This window comes from Artemia franciscana, chromosome 14, assembly GCF_032884065.1.
Source record: "Artemia franciscana chromosome 14, ASM3288406v1, whole genome shotgun sequence".
NCBI classification, from domain to species: domain Eukaryota; kingdom Metazoa; phylum Arthropoda; class Branchiopoda; order Anostraca; family Artemiidae; genus Artemia; species Artemia franciscana.
In genome coordinates, this window is record NC_088876.1 from 7,592,711 (window position 1) to 7,613,759 (window position 21,049).

Sequence of the window (21,049 nt, forward strand, 5' to 3'; positions counted from 1 at the left end):
GGTTGGGTGGAAATTTTTGAAACTGTAGAAGATTTTTCTTCAATTATATTTTAATGAAGATACAAAACATTTATTTTTCAAAATCTAAAGTGTAAAATTTTGGTTCTTTCAAATAAAATACGGAAATAATGTTTTTCACTAACTTAGGAAGCAATCGCCGCTTACCCCAATTGCTGCCTCTGCCAGTTCGTACCTTCTTATTCTCTCTCTCATTTATCATCATAGTGCCCCACACAGAGGCCGAATAGTCGGTTAATATATATGATTGGTTTTGAGCTACATATAATTTCACGGGGACCTACAATCGGACTTACTAATTAGATCTTATTTCTCACGCCGAGACACTTTTTTATGATGATATTCTACATTTCACTATCTCAATAAAAATATTTCATTGCAATACTTTTATGTTATGTTTCGTGTTAAGGCAGAAAGGTTTTCCCCGAGGTCCTATCCGTTCGAATCCCATTGCTGGCACTTTCTTCTAAAAAACTTAATCAAGACGCAGGTGCTATTAATTTTCTTCGAGATGCAGGTGTTTGTCACGTAATAAGGAGTGTTTTCTTTAAGACGAAGGTGCTTGTTACGTAATAGGAGTTCTTGTAACTGAGGACCCCAACAATAGCACCTGAGAGAGACTCAAAGAGAAAGCGACCAGGACACAAGGAATGTTCGATTAGCAATCACCATCAACAAAGCACCGGGACACAAATGACGACCGGGACACAGGGAGTATAAATGACGACCAGGACATAAGTAAAAAAAAAACTAAAAAAACAAAAAAAGGTGAAACTACAAAAAAAATAAAAAGAAAAAAAAACTAAAAACTAATAAAAAAACTAAGAAAGCTAAAAAAATAAAAAAAATAAAAAAGAAAAAAAAATAAAAAAAAAGTAAAAAATTGAAAAATAAAGGAGAAAAACAAAACTAAAAAAAAATAAAAATAAGAAAAACTAAAAAGGTAAAAACTACAAAAAAACTAAAAAGAAAAAAGAGAAAAAACTAAAAAAACTAAAAAAAGTAAAAACCAAAAAAAAGCTAAAAAGAAAAAAAGGGGAAAAACACAAAAATTTATTTCATCATATACCAATTCAAAAACGAATGTATATACAGACCGGGACACCGGGACACAAATGACGACGGGGACACAGGGGATGACGACCGGGACGTGTGTGTGTGTGTCGAGTGACGTCATGTTTGTGTGTCGGCTGACGTCATGTTTTCGACTGACGAAATTACAGACCGGGACATCGGGACACAAATGACGACCGGAACACCGGGACATAGGGAATATAAATGACGACCGGGAAACTCAAAGAGAAAGCGACCGGGACATGCTAATGCTAAGCCCGGTGCCATGCTAAGTGACGTTAAATAAAACTGGCTTGAAAGTAACCTTTCAGGTACCAGAGGGAGCTTTAGGTTGGCTACAGGTACCTAGAGTTAGTTGTAGGTTGGATGCAAATGGTACTTTTGTTTATCAAGTTGATACATGTGGTCATATCATTGTCTCCTTTTTGGCACTTCTATTGGTCAAATCTATTCAAGTCTCCCTTTATTGTCTTTACCTGTGTGTTAGATTGTGTGTTTGCCTTTCTCTATGTCTGTCCTTGTGTGTTTGTGTGTCTGAAACCTGTGAGATTGTGGGTGCTTGTGTGTGAGTTTGTTTTTGTCTCTCTCACCTGGGGGTCAACCATTTTACCACGAAAATAACTTTATAAACTAAAAATAACCATTATTTTTATTTGAACAGCAGACACTTGACAATATACCACGTTTCTTTGAGTTACGACTATACATATTCAGCCAGCTTGACCTTGCTCTCGTCTCCGATTCACAGTCAAAGCTCACAGAAGCCCTACAGATCCTTGCTGATGAAGTCTTAAAGATAGGGCTGTCGATTAATTGGCAGAAGACAAAAGTGATGTTTGTTGAACCCCTTACTCACCGCATCTTCCACCAGTCCTAATGGTCGGTGACAAACCAGCTGAGAATGTTGAGGAATTTACATACCTTGGCTCTATCCTCTCAAATGATGGATCAATCCTCGAATATCCAATGCACCGAAATGCAAAAGCCTCAGCAGTAGTGAGGAGACCAAGTGCCTTTTGGAGGAAACCTTCTATCAGCCGTAGGACCAAGATGTGCATATACTGTGCTTCAGTGGGATCCGTGCTTCTCTACGGAGTCGAAGCCTGGCCAGCCACTCAGTCTTTGCTTAGCACCATGAATATAGCCCAAACAGAACATTTTCGCTGTATTGAAGGACTACGCTGGCACAATTTTGTTAGCAAAGAGAACCTCCTGGTGTTAACTGCTCAAACAGTCTTCTCACTCCAACTTGCCCGACGAATGCTACACTGGTACGGACCTCTCCTTCGCATGGCCCTCGACACTCCCGCACGAACGATTTTTGGCTTTGATCCCGTGCTGCACGGCGGGAAACGCCCAAGAAGTCGTCCCTCAACCAGATGGAAGGACACGACAGATGCCTTCTTAGCCATGGCAAATATTCAGGAGGATGTCCACATCCTAGAAAGAGACCGGTCTAAATTGAGGCGCCATGCAGCATCACTCTCGGCGCTGGAAGCATTTCGGCAGGAGCGATAAGTCAAGTAAGTCAAGTCAAGCCACCCCTGGCAAGGGATTCCTGGGAAGGATGGGCGTTGTTATTATAGGTAAATTTCAGTTGTATTAAGAGATATTTCTGAAAGGTCTTAATGAAAATATATTATTTCTATTGCTTTATTAGATTCACCTGCCTGTTACATTTTATTTATTTAAATCTTGGTATTAGTAAAATCATATTTCGAATGAGTCGTAAGCATTGCGTTTTATGCAGCAGATGCCTCGATACTTACAAAGTAATAATAAGAAAAAAGTCAACTTCACAATGCATTTTCTCGCTAGTAAATGAAACACGGAAAAGGAAAAAAAAGAAACAATTTTTTGCATTCAGTTATTTCAGAGAGGTTTTAATGAAAATGCCTCGTTTGTTTGAGCCAAGACTATTCATTCATGATTGAAAAGCGCAGATTTTAATAACATTCTTTTTTGTATTTAACATAATCTCGTATTTAACCGACATTAAGAGGTATTTGTGAGAGCTTTTAATGAAAATGTCCCTTTTCTTTGACTGGGTGGTAGATTTTAGTCCTTCTTCATCGAAGATCATCGAACAACTCCTAGCTTAACCTTGTACTGTAGAAAATTTTAGTCCAAGGCACTTCACGCCACTGTGACAAACTAAAGATGACACACGTGCATTGCTCCACCCCAAAATTAAGCCGCAAATGGCAGTTCATGCCACTATGGCAAAGAGCAAATGACGCACGGCACCCTATTGTATATATTGTCACAACTAAGGGTTTTTCAGAAATTTTCCGATAAAAATATCCGTTGACACTAGAATAGGTAATTTAAACTTAAAGGATATTACCCAATAGCTTTACTTCTGATGACTCCTAGTAATTGAGGCAAGTGTGGCACAACGAATGAGCCCGATGACATCCTCCGGCCCGAATTATCACACTTAAGGGCTTTTCAATCTTTTTCCCACAAAATAGTTTTATAAACTAAAAATGACCATTGCTTTAATTTGAACAGCGGAGACTTGCTATTTCACTGTTGGATTGCGATTATCCATGGCAATTCCTAACCTTTGACAGTCAATGACTGACACACGGAACCCTTTGGCAAGTATTGACAAACCATTGGACTTAAAGCATATGTTTATCATGAAAGTATCTGAAAAAGGCATTTGGGATATTGAGGGTGCAGGATGGTGCCTTTGCAATCCATATTTTGCCAAGGTAGTGTTCAAAGTTAAGCCGGGAGGTGTTAAAAAAATTTCGACGAAGGGGTACTGAAATCTAACATTTAGTCAAAGAAAAGGCGTATTTTCATTAAAAACTCTCAAAATATTTCTTAATATGGGTTAACAACCCTCCCCCTCCTTCCCTGAAATTGCTTACTAGGGGTGCGCCAGTCATATATTGTCACGGTGGTGGGAATATGCATAGTCTTGGCTCAAAAACACGTGGCATTTTGGCTAGTTTCTAATTTTCAAATAATAAAAGGTCATTATGAGTTTATAAATTTATTTTTGTGGGAAAAAATAAAAATTCTTGGGTTTAATAATGTACAGGAGAGGGTTTCATTGGGCTATTACATTGTGCTGTGCTAACCTTAATTCTCATGATTCATCAGAAGAAATGCTAACACGATTAACACGAACCATTCAATTTAAATCATAATTTTATGATGAAAATATTTGAAAGATGTATTTGGAATGAATAGGGTGTCAGAGGGTGATGTTTTCCAACCATAGTTTGCCATTTTGGCGTGACTTGCCTTGGAATAAAATGGGCTAAAGCTTAGAGTTAAGCTGTGGAGGTGCTAAAAGATTTCTTCGACAGAAGGGGACTGAAATGTAACACCCAGTAAAGAAACGAGGCATTTTCATTAAAACCTATCAGAAATGACTGAATACAAAGTCTCTTTTTTCTTCGTTTGCGTATTTAGTTTACTAGCGGGAAAACGTATTGTGAAGTTTACAATTTTTCTTATAATTACAATTGTAAGTAGTGAGACTGTTGCTGCAGAAAGCGTAAGACTTGCGGCTCATTTGAAATGTACTTTTGCTCATACCAAGATTTAAATCAATATAATTTAATAGGCAAGTGCGTCTAATAAAGCAATAGAAACGAGGTATTTTCGTTAAGACCTCTCAGAAATATTTGTTAATATGACTTAAATTTACCTCTAAAAACAACCTCCCCCCCTTCCCTCCCTGGAATTACTTGCTAGGGATTGGGCAAGTCATATATTGTCATGGTGCCTAAAAAACATCGTATTATGACAAGTTTCAGCTGTTAAAATAAAAAGAATGGTTATTTTTGGTTTACAAAGTTTTTCTGTGGGAAAAAGGTTGAAAAATCCTTAGATGTAATAATTTGCAGCAGAGGGTGTCATCGGGCTGCTACTTTGTGCCATGCTGGCATTAGTTGCCATGAATCCTCAGAAGAAACACTATTGGGAATTTTTCTTTAGGTTTGAATGATCACTTCTAATGTAACCGAACATTTTTGCAGGAAAATGCCCAAAAAATGCCATATATGTGATAATGTGCACAAGAGGGTTTTGTAAGCAATTCATAGTTTGCCACATAAATAACTTCGAAGACTACACTGCCTTTCCATTACGAAAGTAAAACAGTTCAAAATAGGGATGAAACCTTTTTATTGACAGTGAATAGATTTAAAATTATTTAACTGGATATTTCGAACACATATACAGTGTTCATCATCAGCAGTAAAACTAAAAGACAGAAAAAGCACCCTTGTCGTTTAGTTTTACTGCTGATGATGAACACTGTATACGTGTTTGAAATATCCAGTTAAATAATTTTATATCTATTCACTGTCAAAAAAAAGGTTTCATCCCTATTTTGAACTGTTTACTTTCGTCATAGTTTGCTACGGTAAAGTGAATTGTCATGGAAGGTACCACGTTGGGGATGAATTGCTAAAACAAAAAGCATTGGATCTAGAGCATATATTTATGATTAAAATATCTAAAAAATGCATTTGGAATGAGAAGGGTGCTGTATGCCATCCATAGTGTGCTACAGTGGCACAAATGGCGTTGGACTAACATTTTCTACAGGTTAAAGTTATAATGGGAGAAGTTGAAAGATTTTTTCGCGGAGGGAGACTGAAATCTAACTCTCAGTTAAAGAAACAAGGCATTTTAAGTAAACGCTCTCAAAGATATCTACTAATGTAGGTTAAATCTAGCATAACGAGATACTACGTAATACGAAAAGGAATTTCATTCAGATGTGTGCTTGTCAACCAACAATGCATAGGCTTCGCCCAAATAACTAAGAATTTTCATTAAAACCTCTCAAAAATATACCTTAAGTTGGCTTAAATTTACCTCTCATAGCAACCCTCCCCCCAAGAATCTGTTTCTAGCACCCTACGCCTTTCTTGAATTCACGCACTTTTTGCTTATATTTTATCCTATGTCAGCTTTTTTCATGTTTTGTTTTTTCCATTTGTTGAGTTTTCATTGCTTATGTGTGTCATTTCATGGATTTTATAATGTTTTTTGTTATTAAAACTTGAATAAAAAGTACGATAAAAATGTACAATAAAAAGGTTTGGCTCTTTAGATTTCCTGTTCCAGGATGAATCTTCAATAGGTAATCGTATCCGCAATGAAATATCTAAAGCCATTGCTACGTAACATCTCACTGATTCAATAGCTAGCTTAACCTGTCCAGTTCATGCTAGAAAATTAACAATACTTGGTGCACATCTAATGTAATCAATTTCTAGTAATCGATCTTCTCTCCTGCACGTCAATTATTGCAGAAATAGCGAACATGTAATCCATAACTTCCTTGAAACGGCTCAATTAGAAACCATTTCCCGAATAAAAATATCAGAAAGACTTTCTTGAACCAGCCGTCTAGCACTCAGTTCCGGTGAGGGTAAATCTGTTTTGATTTCTGAAGGGACAAAAATCTTTGGAATATAATGGTTCCCTGGATAAAAAATCTTGAAGAAAATTAAATTTCCAAAAAACACCCTTTAAAGGAAAATTAAATCTTAAAGAAAAACATCTGTTAAAGTAGCATATAGCATACCACATGTTTGTCATTCTATAATATTCCACGTGTTTGTCATTGTCAGTTACAAGCAGGGATTTTCCATGGGTCCCTGAAGAAACAAGTCACGCAAGAATACGTCATCCTTAGCTCAGATAATCTTCCCTATTACGAAATATACAGGTTACTATTGTATTATGTGACATTCAACGTGTACCCCGTCCTCAGCTACAGCCAGAGATTCCTCAGGGGCCCCTGAAATCTAGAATTTAATGCGAGAATGCTTCATTCTCAGTTGCAAGCAGGGATTCCTAGTTGACTGGCGGCTTCTGACATCTTACAAGTCACGCAAGATTGCATTGTCCTTAGTTACAGGAGAGGGAACCCCGCTTGACTAGAGGACCCAGCACTGGCCTTGGTTGCTAGGGCCCCGTTGGAATTGACTGCTAGGGCCTCCCATTGGAACTGGATGCATGGACCCCAGTGAAAGTGGATGCTAGGGGCACCAGTGGTTAGATTAGGTTAGAGGCCTGGTTAGACTGGATTCTAGGGGCCCGATGGGATTTGTTTCTAGACTACCGTTGAAATTAGATGCTAGGGCTCACCTTGGATTTCGTTGCTTGGCCCCCCTTTGGAGGGCACCATAGGAATTGGTTGTTAAGGCACCCCCCCCCCTGTGGAAAAGGCTGTTAAGTGAAATTAGGGGCCCGGTATCTTGAAGGCTCCCCACTAGCTGTCCCCTGATGGTTTTTCCTGGCCTCGTGGGGTCCTTAAAAATCAAAGAAAGAACACTCTAATGTGTAACAGATACCTGACGCCGCTTCTCTTAGAAAAAAAACCCTTTAGCGTAACAAACACCTGTGTCTTGAGGGAATCACCGTTAAATCTCTTTGTTATTTTTATTCATTAAGGGAAGAAAAGAGTAGCGCCTATGGGTGTTTTTAAAGTTATTGAGCCCCACTACTTATATCGTCCCAAACGTAGCCAGAGTAAGCGGTCCCAGCACCAACCCCAAATCCATCTCCACCTTAGGGGTGGTGAATCCCCGCGTCCCACCTAAATCCTCCACTGTTTGTAGATAACCCCGTGTACCCCTGTATTTTTCATTGAAAGTCCTAACCTCTTCTAGCTTAGTTCTTAGCCATAGGTACGAGCACATTTAGTTTTGTAATTTTCATATATTTCATAAAAAATATGGAAAACGTCCGTTGAAGCGCATTAAAAACTATATATAACATTTATATTGTCATTCTGATAAAGATTTTAACTGTTCTAGCTTTTGCCTTGTTGTTCCTGAAAAGTATCTGCGGGTTGCCGTTGAACCTACCAAGAAAACAAGGAATAATACACTCCTTGACTTGTATGCGAGAGATGTCTTAAGGGAGAAGAATGCTAGCCTTTTGATAGCTCCTTGGGCCCAGTGTTCATTTGGGAGCTCCTTACGTATCTCCACCATCGAGGGGCAAAATGGCAGAACTCATGTATTTGATCGAACTTTAAATAATTGTAAGTAAATAACCAGGCCGGGATTTGCCAATATGCACACTAGGCCCTGGCCTAGGGGAACAAAATGCCAGGGCAACAATAAATTTTCACTGGGTGATTTTTTTTTAAGAGAACCGGACTGATGTGATTTATTGTCGAAGAGCCTCGTGTTCTCCACCGCCACGCTGCCTATTCACAGAAAAGAGATTAAAAAAACAGTGGAACTACGTGGCCACTTATAATCTGCCAGATCTGTCCCAAGAATGGCAGTTAAGAGTTCACTATCTCCTCTCTCATTCATTATTTTTAGGCTCATCAGTTGCGTTCTGCTCGATACTTCTACTTTCGCCGAGTCTTTGGAGATTTCCCCGAAAATTTCGCAAAAATGGAGCGGCAAAAATACTAAGGCCCAGAATCGTCAAAACTTTAAATCAGGCCATGTATAATATTACAGGGTAGTACAAGACCATGGTAGTACCCTATAAATATAGTAGCTAAAACCAATTCTATGGGATATTTAATCTATATCTATTTATTTTCTAAGAAACCCATTAGTTCCAAATGGATCACGTAAGACACGTAAGAACAGATGAGTGATTAAAAGGGATGGTGAATTGTAAAAAAAAAACAAGTGCATTAACTTGACATAATGCAACAGTCGTCAACATGTATAATATCCGTCATCAGCGAAGGAAAATAACAACAACAAACTAACGTATGGTAAATTAAACTAAAAATTTTCTTCAGAATACATCTAAAGATAAAATTAGACTGATTGAAAATAGTCCTGTCATGATCCTAAACAACTTTGGCTAAGACCAAATTAAGATTGAGTCAAGTGACTTTATTTGAGTAAGAAAAAAATATCAACATAATGGAAAATGTTGTAACTACTTAGCACACATTGTTTGTTCCGAAGCTCGTTATACTTCTCCAACATAGAGGGGGGAAAGGTTGTAACTCATGTGTTGAATATTATAATTATGTAATAGCATAGTAGCAAAAAGGTATGGAGAAATGAGTACATTATAAAGACAATGGTTAAAGTCGGTTTTAAGTTAACATTTCGGCCACGAATCCAACAGGTGTCGTCAATGAAAAATAACCAAAAAAGGAAATGATTTACAACTAAAAATTCATTACATACCCTTAAAGCCAAAATTAAATAAAACTAAAAAAAAATATTAGATCGTGAGACAAGAAATGGAGCATTACGAGAGGAAGTAATGTAATTTTGTAATTATTTTGAGCTAACTGTTTGCACTAACTATTATTTAAAAATTTTTATTTCATAATTATTTGTAATTATTATAGTTGTTTGAGTACTAATTTTGTAATTTATTTTTGTAATTATTCATTTTTTTTGGAAACCAGAAGCGTATTTTAAACGAGTTTTCTAGTTCTATATCCAGCAGGCATTACCAGTGAAGAATAAGCAAATTAAATTATAATTATAAGTTAACTTACAATCAAAAATTCGTTCGAAAATACAACGATAGATTTTTAACTTCAAATTAACAAAACATCGGCGTCGGGGCTCTAAATGGGGTTTAAACTGAGCTTAACCTGTTTGGCAAACAGTACAAATCTGAACATTAACGAATGAGATTATTTTATTATTGTGAATGTTATTTTATTTTGAAATTAAATACAAAAGTGAAGGAAATACATAAAAAAGTTTATTGGTTGAGTTAACTGGTAAAACCCACGTCCCCCCAAAAATGCTTCATCTCTGTAAAAATCTTCATACTGCCCTGGTTTTATCTATTGGTTACATCTGTGGAAATAGCTCCAAAAGATAAAGCCAAATGACTAGCAACATATTAGGGAAAGATTTTTGTTTCGTTGTAAAACTACAGAATTGAGAAAATGCCTTCTCCTGATAATAGATTTAAACCAATATTTGTTGCTGGAGCCAATTAATTAGTAGCCTTAAGACACAAAGATTTAACTTCAAAGACAAAGTGTGAATGATTAAAAATAGAGAAAGATTGGCAACGAATATCTTTTTTCGTGGTTAGTTTTGGTAACGTCTCTGCAGAACATTTGTGGCGTTTTCTAGAACTCGGAAATTTTTGACACTCAGTAAAATGCTGATGGCATATAGAAGCTTTCAGAAATCCCATAGAAGATTGTTATTCAACATTTTTATTTGTTAATTACACTTAAAAATTACTTTAATTTCACAATATTCAAAAATTAATAATAATATTTCATACTAAAAAAAAATAAATAATATTTATTTTTTAATTATATATTTCATAATACCTACTTATGTTATGTATTAATCTAGTAACAAAATTAAAATTTTCTTAAAATATTATTTTAAAATGCATTCGTCGCAACAATGCTCAGAGGCAGCACCATGTAAAGGACTGAGCGCAAAACAACATTAGCAAACACAATTCAAATAGTCAGAAAAGAGGAAGAAATACAAACAAAAAACAAGGTATGAAGAGTATTGATTGCGGTAAGTTGCAGTTAACTAATGTTGATGTGTGACTGGTGACATTTATTTGAAAGGCTTTATTATCAGTCGTTTTATTTGTTTTATTCACTTACTAAACTAATTGATATGCTTTATTAATGAGGCAATTGGCTAAAATATTAATTATTGGGCTTGTCAAAAATAAATACTTGTTTGGATCACCGCAAACAGGGAAATATTTTCGATAATGCTATTTTCTTATTGACTACAATAAATATTATCCTCTAGGTGACTCCTCAGTAGTCCAGCATTTGTACTGGGATCTGGATGTGGCTTTAAGTGCCGTTAAAACCTGGCACAGGCAGGGTAAAGGGTCTTCAAGATTCATTGCCACTCAAGGAGGACTGGCTTTTGTTCAAAATCAAAGGTATGCTATCCTTAATGCGTGTAATTACTCTGATTGGTTGGTCAACTATGTTAAGAGGCGTGACAATCTCAGGAGGATAGATCTTTAGCCCATAAGATGGGACAAGGTCATAAAAATGAGACTATATCCTGGTAAAGAAAAAAAATTACATTTTGCTTTTTACAATAAAATGAGATAATAAAATAATGACAATGATAATAAAATAGTAATAGAAAAATAGATAATAGAAAAATAGTAATAGAAAAATAAATAAAATAGTAATAATAAAATAGATAATAAAATAATAATAAAATGAGACAATAAAATAATGATGCGTCAAGTTGATGTGATTGGCAGAATGACCCTGGGTAAAAATTAATGTCCCTTTACATTCTAAAGAGGTCAAATTTGAAAAGAAAGAAACAAATAGCTAAATTTATACTAAAAGACATCTTAGAATACTAGCGCCATCACCTGGAGTTGCGCTACAAAATAAAAACATATTTATTTCGCCCAAAAAATAGAAAAAACAACCCCTGTTTTTTTTCTGTTTTAATATTAATAGAGTTTAATTTTTTTGGTTAGCTGGATAAATTTTATTCTGCCTTTTAGTTAATTTGGAGGTAAAAAATTTGTTTTCAAGGTTTTTTTTAAATTTATTTTCTCCTTTGTCCTTAGAGTGACTTGGAGCAATCCGGCTCAACAGTAGCCCAAACTCTAAAAAACAAAATTTTGATAACAAAAAATACGTCAAAAGAATTGGCTGTTAGTAGTGACTCCAAACATATCAAATTCGTTAATCGTAATGTTACTGATTACAAATCTTTAATTTTTTAAATAAATAATTTACTGGGATTTCTTTATAAAAAATTAAAAATCTTAATAGCTTCTGTCGTAATATTGTACATTACAAATTGTGCATTAGATATTGTTAATTAGAAACGTTACTGATGAGAAATCTTTGAATTTTTTAAATAGATAATTTACTGCAATTTCTTTATAAGAAAATTAAAAATATTAAAAGCTTCTTTCGTGGTATTTTACATTAGATATCGTGCATTAGATATTGTGGATTAGAAATGTCACTGATTAGAAATCTTTTGATTTTTTAAATAAATAATGCGATTTGTTCATAAGAAAATTAAAAATCTGAACAGCGTCTGTTGTGATATTGTGCATAACTGTAACTATGATCATCATTGTTACTTACTTTTCAAAATTTCCAAAAATTGTAGAAAGATATAGGCAATTTGGAATTTCTGTAGCGTTTTTTTTTTTTTTTTTTTTTTTTTTTTTTTTTAAGGGAATGGAAGAGGCTTTTAACGCTTGTAATACCGAACATTAGTTATTCAAATATGGTAACTGCGAAGTTAGACATTAGATCTTGGAATATAAAGTATAGATTAGATGAAGAACAGATGAGTAGAGGAAATATGGGTTCTAGGGGAGAGAAAAAGGAGGATGAAGGCAAATAAGAATATTTAGATTTTCGGCCTCTGCTCTCTAGGCTTTATGCCAGCATGCAGAGAGGCAGAGATAACATCTAAATAATTCTAAATAACAACCCACTTATTCCCCCTCCCCCACCAACACAACTTTCTGTGAACATTTAAAATGGATACCCCAGCCGCGAGACAAAACATGACAGACTTACCGAAATTGTAGCGTTGGATATTGGAAACTACGAACATGATTTTTGATGTAGAGTAAAGGTGGTGAGCATGAATTTGGTAAACATAGAGATGTTAGCTTGATTTTTGTAGGACTTAAATTATTAAACTTAACAGACTAAAAGCTTATGTAGATTAAATTTCTTGAAAAGACCAGCATGTAGTTTAAAAGCGAATTTCCACGCTCAGCTCAATTCTGAGAAGCCATTGAATCATCTGAAGCCTCAGATCTTCTGAAGTTTCTGAAGACTCTGAATCTTCATCCATCATCAGACCGGTTCTTTCTTTTAGTGACTATGAAAAGAAATTTGAATCAGTGGATCTAAGAAAGCTGAAGTTTAAGATCGCATCCTCACAAGATGGGCCATATTATCAAGTGAAAGAGACTTGACCTTAGTCAAACATTATATAACGACGAGTACCACACTGAATTTCCATTACACAAATACCAAAAGATAAAACATCAACGAATAATTTCAAGACTAATATTTTTAAGACTAATACTTTCTTTAAGATTTGTATTTATTTAAGACTAATCCATGAATTCCTAGTTATTAAGACTTATTAAACTTGTAGCTTTTTAAGGATAACTAAGGAATTATTTTAAGACTAACAATTTGTTAACAGTTTAATAAAATTTCTTAAATTAATATTTCGCCCCTCTAGTCCACTAAAACCTGGAAAACGGTTACAACAGCAAAAGAATAATATAATAAAGGGCAGTAAATTCTAACAGCGTTTCTAGCCATTTCGGATCAGCTCAGTCTGGCCGATTATTTATTTTGAAAACTCTAGTAATTCAATACTCTTGAAAGCACCACCTTCATTAGTAAGGATTTGGGCATTATTAAAATGGCTTCAGGGGCATTAAAAAATTACTCCTTTTTTCGATCTGAGTGTTTTTCCTTATTTGTTGTTGTTTTTTTTTTTTTTTTTTTTTTTTTTTAGTTCTAACTGATCTTACCTCAGTTAATTAGTTAGGAAAACCCGTCATACAAAAAAAAAGACGGAGCAATAAACGAAAAAAATATAAAAAAAAGAAGAAATACACACTAAGCGTGAAGACAAACAATAAAAAAAAACACACAGCAAAAACATGTCAACTATTGGGCCAATACCGACGACCAGGGATAGTTCAACTTCGGCAAATAAGATTTATAAGCAGGAAAATAAACCATAAATTAGTGACAAAGTTTAAAAATTACAACACGATATAAGTTCATGACACACACATACAAAAATACAAAGGTTTGAACAACACGGAGCAAAAGAGATAGAGAAAAAAGGAAAACAAACAAACAGGAAAGGCATATAAAAGAGGCACAGACTACTGAAATAATACAGAATACCATCCCTGGGCAGTCACATTCACTTTTTATTGTGTTTAGCTATTACTCTAGCTGTGTAATATTCGGGACATCTATTTTAAACTGACGGACAATTTTTGAGTTGCTTTGCCAGGGTGGAAGGCGGAGTAAATATTTGGAAAACGGAAGAAGATTGAGCGTATTTTTGTTTGGTCAGTAATAGTTAAACAGTTTCCAAAAGGGTGGAATATACAGAATGTGAGGGAGAGCTATTGCGTTGAAAAGCCTAGCTAGCGAATGCCAGTTACATCTGAACTTGCAGGAAATTATTGACGCATAAGATGCGGAAATGCGGCAGGTTAGATGTTCAATAAGGAGGTACTGCGTGTGGCGTATGGATGACTCTATAGAGAGACCAAGATAGACGAGGTGATCGACAGGTTGAACCAAAGAATTTCCAAGTTTGACTGAATATACGACTGAATAGATTATACGATAATATATAATATAATTGTGATATTTTTTAATAGTTTGTGCTTGTCTCTTTGTAGGTCTTCGTTTGTATCATCTTCATTAAGTGACATTCACAAGGATGCCATCTACCAGCGAATTAGCCGAGCAGACACAAATGTAATTGCTGGAATTGTATCAAAGCAAGATGATGGAAAACTAAAGGTTAAATCGGTAATCGGATCAAGGGTACTCTTAACTCACAAGCTATCTAACCTAACTCAAATTCTTGCTGGTAAGGTTTAATTAAGTTTGAAATTAAAAATGCTTAGGCCTATTTACAATCTTTAGAAGGCTATATGCGGTCAAAATTGTAATTTTTTTTCCCGACAACTCAAACACAGACAACTTTAAGTCAACCATAAGTAATGTATGCGAAACTGATATCTTTTGGATTGCGTTGTAGATAATTTATCTAGTTTACTTTTTCTTAAAAGGAAAGGAAAATGAAACAGTTTTATTTCTAATTTACCCAATAGAGAGCAAAGCGCGGTGTGTCAGCATAGAACACTCTGAGACCATAAAATAGAATTTGGACTTCAAAGTAATACATCTTCAGAAAAAAAACGAGAACAAATCAAATGTAAATTAATAACGAATCTATGATTTGCAAATCCCCACATCCCGACAAGGAATAAACTTTAAAATACATAAGAACATACTGGTATATTTATATGTGAGAATATACTTGTATGGTATTTATGTATAGTATTTATACTGTTTATAGTGTGTATAGAGTATTGTTGTGTTTATATTATTAATGCATATATTACATGGTATTATATTACTCATAATAAAATATTTATAGACTATTTATTTATTATAGTTGTACCGCAAAAAAACCTGTCCTGAACTACACAGTTATTAGCATTGATAATGTTCATCCTGGTATGTGGGTTATACATAACTTCTGGTCACCGCATTTATGTAATAACGAAAGAGGGATAAGAGCGGGAACTCAAGTGCCTTAATATAGGCTTAGCTAAAGAGTATAGACAACCCTTAAGATAAGACTCTGACAATACAAGCTAATGCCATCTAGCATTTGGCACTTCTTTGCACTTCTTCAGGTTTTTAATATATTTTTTCAGAGACTAACGCTTAGACTATTACTAAATAATTTTTCCCAGTTACTCTAGTTCTGGCTTATAATTACAATAAAAATTCCAAGAATTAACAAACGCATGACGTCACTGATGATATTCCATTGACGTTTGCGCCAGCTTCCAATTTCGGAAGTTACCGACATTCTTTTAGTTCGTTCGAGCATCTCTTATCCAATTTTCCCCTTAATATTAAGTTCCCTTTGTGTAATCCATAAAAGATAACAACAAACAAACTAGGCGAATAGCAATATTATCCACGTGCACTCCATTGTAAAGATAACTTGTTTACATTCTCCTGGAAACGGGTCACACTTCACAAATCCAGTCTCTTTTTGTTCTCTGCAAATAAATTCACATATTTTTCCCATTTTTGAAAAGCTTTCTTTTTGTTTTTATATGATATCACTTATCCTAACTAATCCTATATAATGCCTTTCTGGCTAATTTGCTTCTTTAGCATCTGCTCTGATACAAAGCAAAAATAATAGCGGACAAAAAAAAGCAAAAAAAAAATGAATTTCTATTAAGGTTTTTCTTGTTAGCTGATTATCATTGCTCTGTTCGATGACGTCAGATGACGTCAGTTGTTTATTTATTTAAAAGAACCGTCTAGAGTCTCCTCAATTATCAGTTTTCCATACCTTTTGATAGCTAACTTAAGTGCCGGACAAAAATTAGCTTGTTTTAAATTTACTCGACAATACGATTCAATTCAATGATATTACATTCAAGATCTAGATGTATAGAGAGGAGGTTTATATGAGCTTTTTCGTCATTTCAGATTTGAGATCAGTATAAAATAATAGGCAACTTCAAAAAAAAGTAATAAAAGTAATAACCCGGATAGAAGAGGGCAATACCTGCCCGAATTATTGTGCTATTGCATTGTAGTGTGTTGAACATGACTGAAAGCTGGAGAACGACTGATAGAAATTGTATTACTCTTTAAGACCTCTAAGAGTCACCAATATTTACTATGGACATTGTTAGATACAAACTAACCTGAAAAACACTACTACTATCACCACTGCTAACAACTCACTGCAGTACAAAGCAACCTGAGACCAACATAGCTGTGGACGCTCCTCCTCTATCCAGATTGTTTCTTACGACTTCTTCCAACCCCATTTAGGGGAAGACCTGCCTCTTGTTTGGCCTGAGACTGATGGCTGAAAAGGACGATCTTGAGCAGTATGCCATCCTTGAATGGTAAAACATGTCTTAACAACTCACCCTTTCTCTCATTATTGCCCCAGAAAATGTGATAAAATCATATATTTCCTAGAGCTTACTATTTGAAATACGGTTGTTAAAAAGACAATTCTTCTGGAATAAAAATTTACTTTTTATCGTTTGTTTTCCGAAGCGCTTAAGCTTAAGAACCATACTTGACCAGTCTCATCCCCGTATTTTAATATATTCTAATCTTGGCTCGCAGACCTATCTTCCTTTTTGGTACTTGTATGATATACACCCTACCTATGTTCTTCTAATATGTTTCTTTGACGCTCAATTAATAATGAAATATACCAAAGTATGATGAAAACTTAATACTTTATAAATAATTTTGGGCTATATATTTGCACATTATGGGGAGGGGGGAGTATAGCGGGTCTGTATGCGAAATGTGTTACGTACAATTATTCTGCATGTTATGTAGTAAGAATTGTTTTCTAACTTAACACTGTCCAAATGCTTTACCCCCACCCCTAATGTGCAAATATACAACCAAAATTGCAGACTTTCCATCTATTCTATTACTTCTTTTCGTTTTGTCTCAGGCTAAGCTGAAAGAAACTAACGGAAAAAACGGTTCTATAATGCCTCAATGAATGAACAACTTGAGCGAGGGGGTGCATATCATACAAGTATCTCCTTTCCTTCAAAGCTTTTTCAACTGCGAAAAAAAAAACATCTTGGGCCTGGGATATTCAACATCTAATGTCTACACTGAATTCAGCATCTTTACCAATAATACTAACCAGGTATGTGAAACTATCCACTTAATCAATCTTCTGGTTAAACTTTTCTGTCTCCCAAACTTTCAAAATTTCCACAAAATTATACATTTTCCTGACATTTTCATCACTGAAATCATCTGCAAGATTTAATTGTAGGAGATTTTTACCTTCCTACTGGATTCCATGCTCTCTATATGACAAAAAATTACCTGAAATGAAATAAATATGAAACAAACGTTAAAGAAAAAATTGTGATTCTTACTTTCAGCGGTTGGTGTTGAGCTTCCTCCGTATATTTTCCGAAGAATTATGTTTGATGAGACTATACAAAATGAAAAAAGTTTTTGCAATAACAAGGAAGAGGTCAACTGCTTTTTATTGGATGAAGCGGCACAGGTAGTGGCTTCCAATCGAGATGATATTTCTATTGGTTCTTTTCTTGGATCGGAAGAGGCTGATCCTCAGGTAAAGTTAGCTTTCCATTCACCCTTACCAAACAATTCTTTTTCAGTTAGTTTTTTTGGAGAAGGCTGGAGAGCAGAAATCACAATGAATTCAGGTAAATGATCCCTGAAAATGGATTTATATTAAACTATTTCAGTATATTAGAGTAATAGCTTGCTTACGTAAAACATAGCTACAATTAACTAAATTACCGCTTTTTCATTCACAGGCACCACCTTTATTCTTTCCTTTTATTGATAGAGGCGTAATTTGTTATGGAACAGGGCCAACTGCCACTCCAGGTCCAAGTTTGCCCTCCCCCCTCCTAGTTGTTAAAAATAAGATAAGCCCGCATAATTCAAGTGTCCAGAGAAACGAGTTAGTTTTCTTCGATTAAGGTATAATGTGACTCATTTTTGATTTTTCACTGTCATTTTCATTTGATTTTGGAAGATTGGATCCAACTTCACCCCTCCCCCCGGAATATTGACGAAATTATGCCACTGTTTATTGATCTTTTGTTTTATGAAGCTTGCAATTTTTGTTGCAGTTTGATCATGGATTGTGGGAATTTTTTCGAGGAGTGAGTTTTCTGCGGTGAAGATTTTTCACTATGAAAATTTTCTGTGGGTAGAATTGGTTCCAGGGGAAATTTTTACACGGGGTTTGTAGGAAAGGGGATTTCCTGGTCGCAGCTGATACAAGGAAGTATAAGCTGCGACAGCCCATGAAATGTGGCATTTTATTAATTATCTCTTTGTGTAATGAGATAAAATTCGACACAGCCTGCCTCTCGCAAGGCTATATTGTCGAGTTAAACGGAAGGGGGGACCTCCCACCTTTAATAACTTCCCACACTTAATAAATATATTAAGAATAAGATTAGAGTGAAAAAATACTGCTAATGCTCAGTGAAAAAACACATTTTTGAACTGAAAGTAAGGAGCAGCATTAAAACTTAAAAAGAACAGAAATTATTATGTATATGAGGGGGTTAGCCCCTGCTAAACTGAAAGTAAGGAGCAGCATTAAAACTTAAAAAGAACAGGAATTATTATGTATATGAGGGGGTTGGCCCCTGCTCAGCACCTGGCTCTTCACTCTAAAGTTTTTCGACATTTTAGAATGAGTTACTTAATATTCTAAATTAAACAACAATTGTGTTCCGGGAGTCGTTTTTAGAAAATTGGGAGAAAATTTATGCTTTAGCGCTGGGAGTAAGGTGTTGAGCATGGGGCACTCCCCCAATATACATAATAGTTTATGTTTGCTCCTTACATTCAGTTGAAAAAACTTGTTTTTTATTTAATTTCTGATTTTTTAAGAAATGCCAGGATATCTGGCTCCGCCTCCACGGAAAAATCCCACTCCCCACGGAAATATTTTCTGGACAAGTTAATCCTGGCGAAAATTTACCCCGGACAGCTACCCTTAACATCTCCACTTGTAAAGTTGAGAGCCTAAACAGCCTAGGGAAGTTTTGAGCTCATGGGTCTTCTTACATGTGTTTCTTCTGTAGATCAATGCTTTAGCAAAATTTCAAGTGAAATCACGGGATGAGATTGAAGTTGAGGTGGTGAGGCTGGTCAAAATGACGAGTAAGTATATGCCAAGCAATGGTGGATTTTCTACCTTTTAAGCATGTTTTTCTCTGTAGATCTGAGCCTTGATCTGGATTCAGTTGAGTGGGATGGGAGCGGTAGTACTAAAGACCTCGTTGGTTTACTGATATGTATCATGATATGATATGTATCATTGGTCTACTGTAGCTTTTGCAAAATTTCAGCCCCACTATGTTAAGGGAAGTGAATGAAGTGGCATCCCATTGAGTATAGATCAGCCCATTAAGTATCGGCCAAATAACAGTAAAAGTGCATATTTTATTTTAAATATGGTTTATTTTTGCGATACGAACAGATCTGTACGATGGCGTGGAATTGAGCCTTGACCTATGATTAGGTTTGTAGGATGGAGAGGGAACTTTTTGGAATCCACTCATTGCTCACTCCATTATAGGCCAATTACACCCCAGGAAGAGGATGAAGTGGTATGATTGGCTTTATCAAAAACAATTAGTAAGCACAGGTCTAGTAACAATTGAAAAGGGGTATTAAAGTTTAAATATGTTTTTTTTTCCTAGAAAGCGTGTGAAAATTAGATTAGCTTTTAGAGGTTTTGCGAGTTTAGTGTTCTAAAATAGGTTTGCAAACTAATGTTAAGAAGAATAAATGTTAAGGCGAATGAAGATGAAAAGGTGACGTTGAGTAAAGAAACATGTTCTGAGGCATAGGTGCTCGAAAAATGGAGGAAGATGGGCTAAATGTGTTCCAGAGATATTGTCTGCAAATTGTATTGGGTACCTGGCTGACTGACTGTAATTCAAACAGTTGGTTATACAAAAAGTTTGATCCAATCGCGCTTTCCAGGGCTATGATGAGAGAAAGGATGAGAGGGTTATTGCATGTTCTGCGGATGAAATATGAGAGTTGGCCAAAACTTGTCCATTTCGGCTAACCGTGTAGGGAAATGGAAAGCAGGTCGTCCGTGGTTGGGTGTGGGAGGATGTCGTAACGAACGATTTAACAGAAATAGGAACTTTTTCGGAACATGCAAAGAAAGAGGATTTGAATAGATTAGGATGAGGGAGGAGCGTGAGTAGCTGTGTTGGCATCAGGTGGCTTTGTGCTGCGGTGAGTTGTTAGCAGTAGTTGCAGTAGTAGCAGATTTTTCAATGCGTAAAATTCCATTAGTTTAATGTTACCTATCAAAAGTTATAAGCCTAATAGTATTTCTTGAGCCTGGGGATAATTTTGGAAAAGATGGAACTACTCCAAAAAGTCAAGTGGCCATAATCAAAATCTTGTTTTGTATATTTAATTTCAAGAAGAATGGCATCTGGTTGAGCATTAAAAGAAATTTAACAAAACTTTCTAAATTTTAGAATAGTAAAACTAGGTTAATGGGGGCTTCAATTACAAGCAGTTCCCCGCAGAAAATGCATTGTTTCGTCATTTTCAGTGAAAAACGGCCTTCTAGATTTTGAAAAATGTCTTCTTCTGAGTCATCAGAAGAAAATTGAAAAAACAAACTCTGCTTCCCCTAACATTTTAAGGAGT

General features: G+C 35.4%; 1 protein-coding gene and 1 long non-coding RNA gene across 2 annotated transcripts in view; one reads left to right on the forward strand and one right to left on the reverse strand.

Annotated features, from left to right (window-relative positions):
- The window catches only part of LOC136035268 (uncharacterized), a 278,010-nt gene that overhangs the window by 25,967 nt on the left and 230,994 nt on the right, over nucleotides 1–21,049 (reverse strand). The window lies entirely within an intron of this gene.
- LOC136035267 (voltage-dependent calcium channel subunit alpha-2/delta-1-like) overlaps nucleotides 1–21,049 on the forward strand; it is a 47,353-nt gene that overhangs the window by 12,685 nt on the left and 13,619 nt on the right. The window contains exons 4-7 of the mRNA XM_065716943.1: nucleotides 7,893–8,122; nucleotides 10,818–10,956; nucleotides 14,464–14,657; nucleotides 17,758–17,954. Coding sequence (XP_065573015.1) covers nucleotides 7,893–8,122; nucleotides 10,818–10,956; nucleotides 14,464–14,657; nucleotides 17,758–17,954 — 760 coding nt within the window. The remainder of the gene's footprint in view (nucleotides 1–7,892; nucleotides 8,123–10,817; nucleotides 10,957–14,463; nucleotides 14,658–17,757; nucleotides 17,955–21,049) is intronic.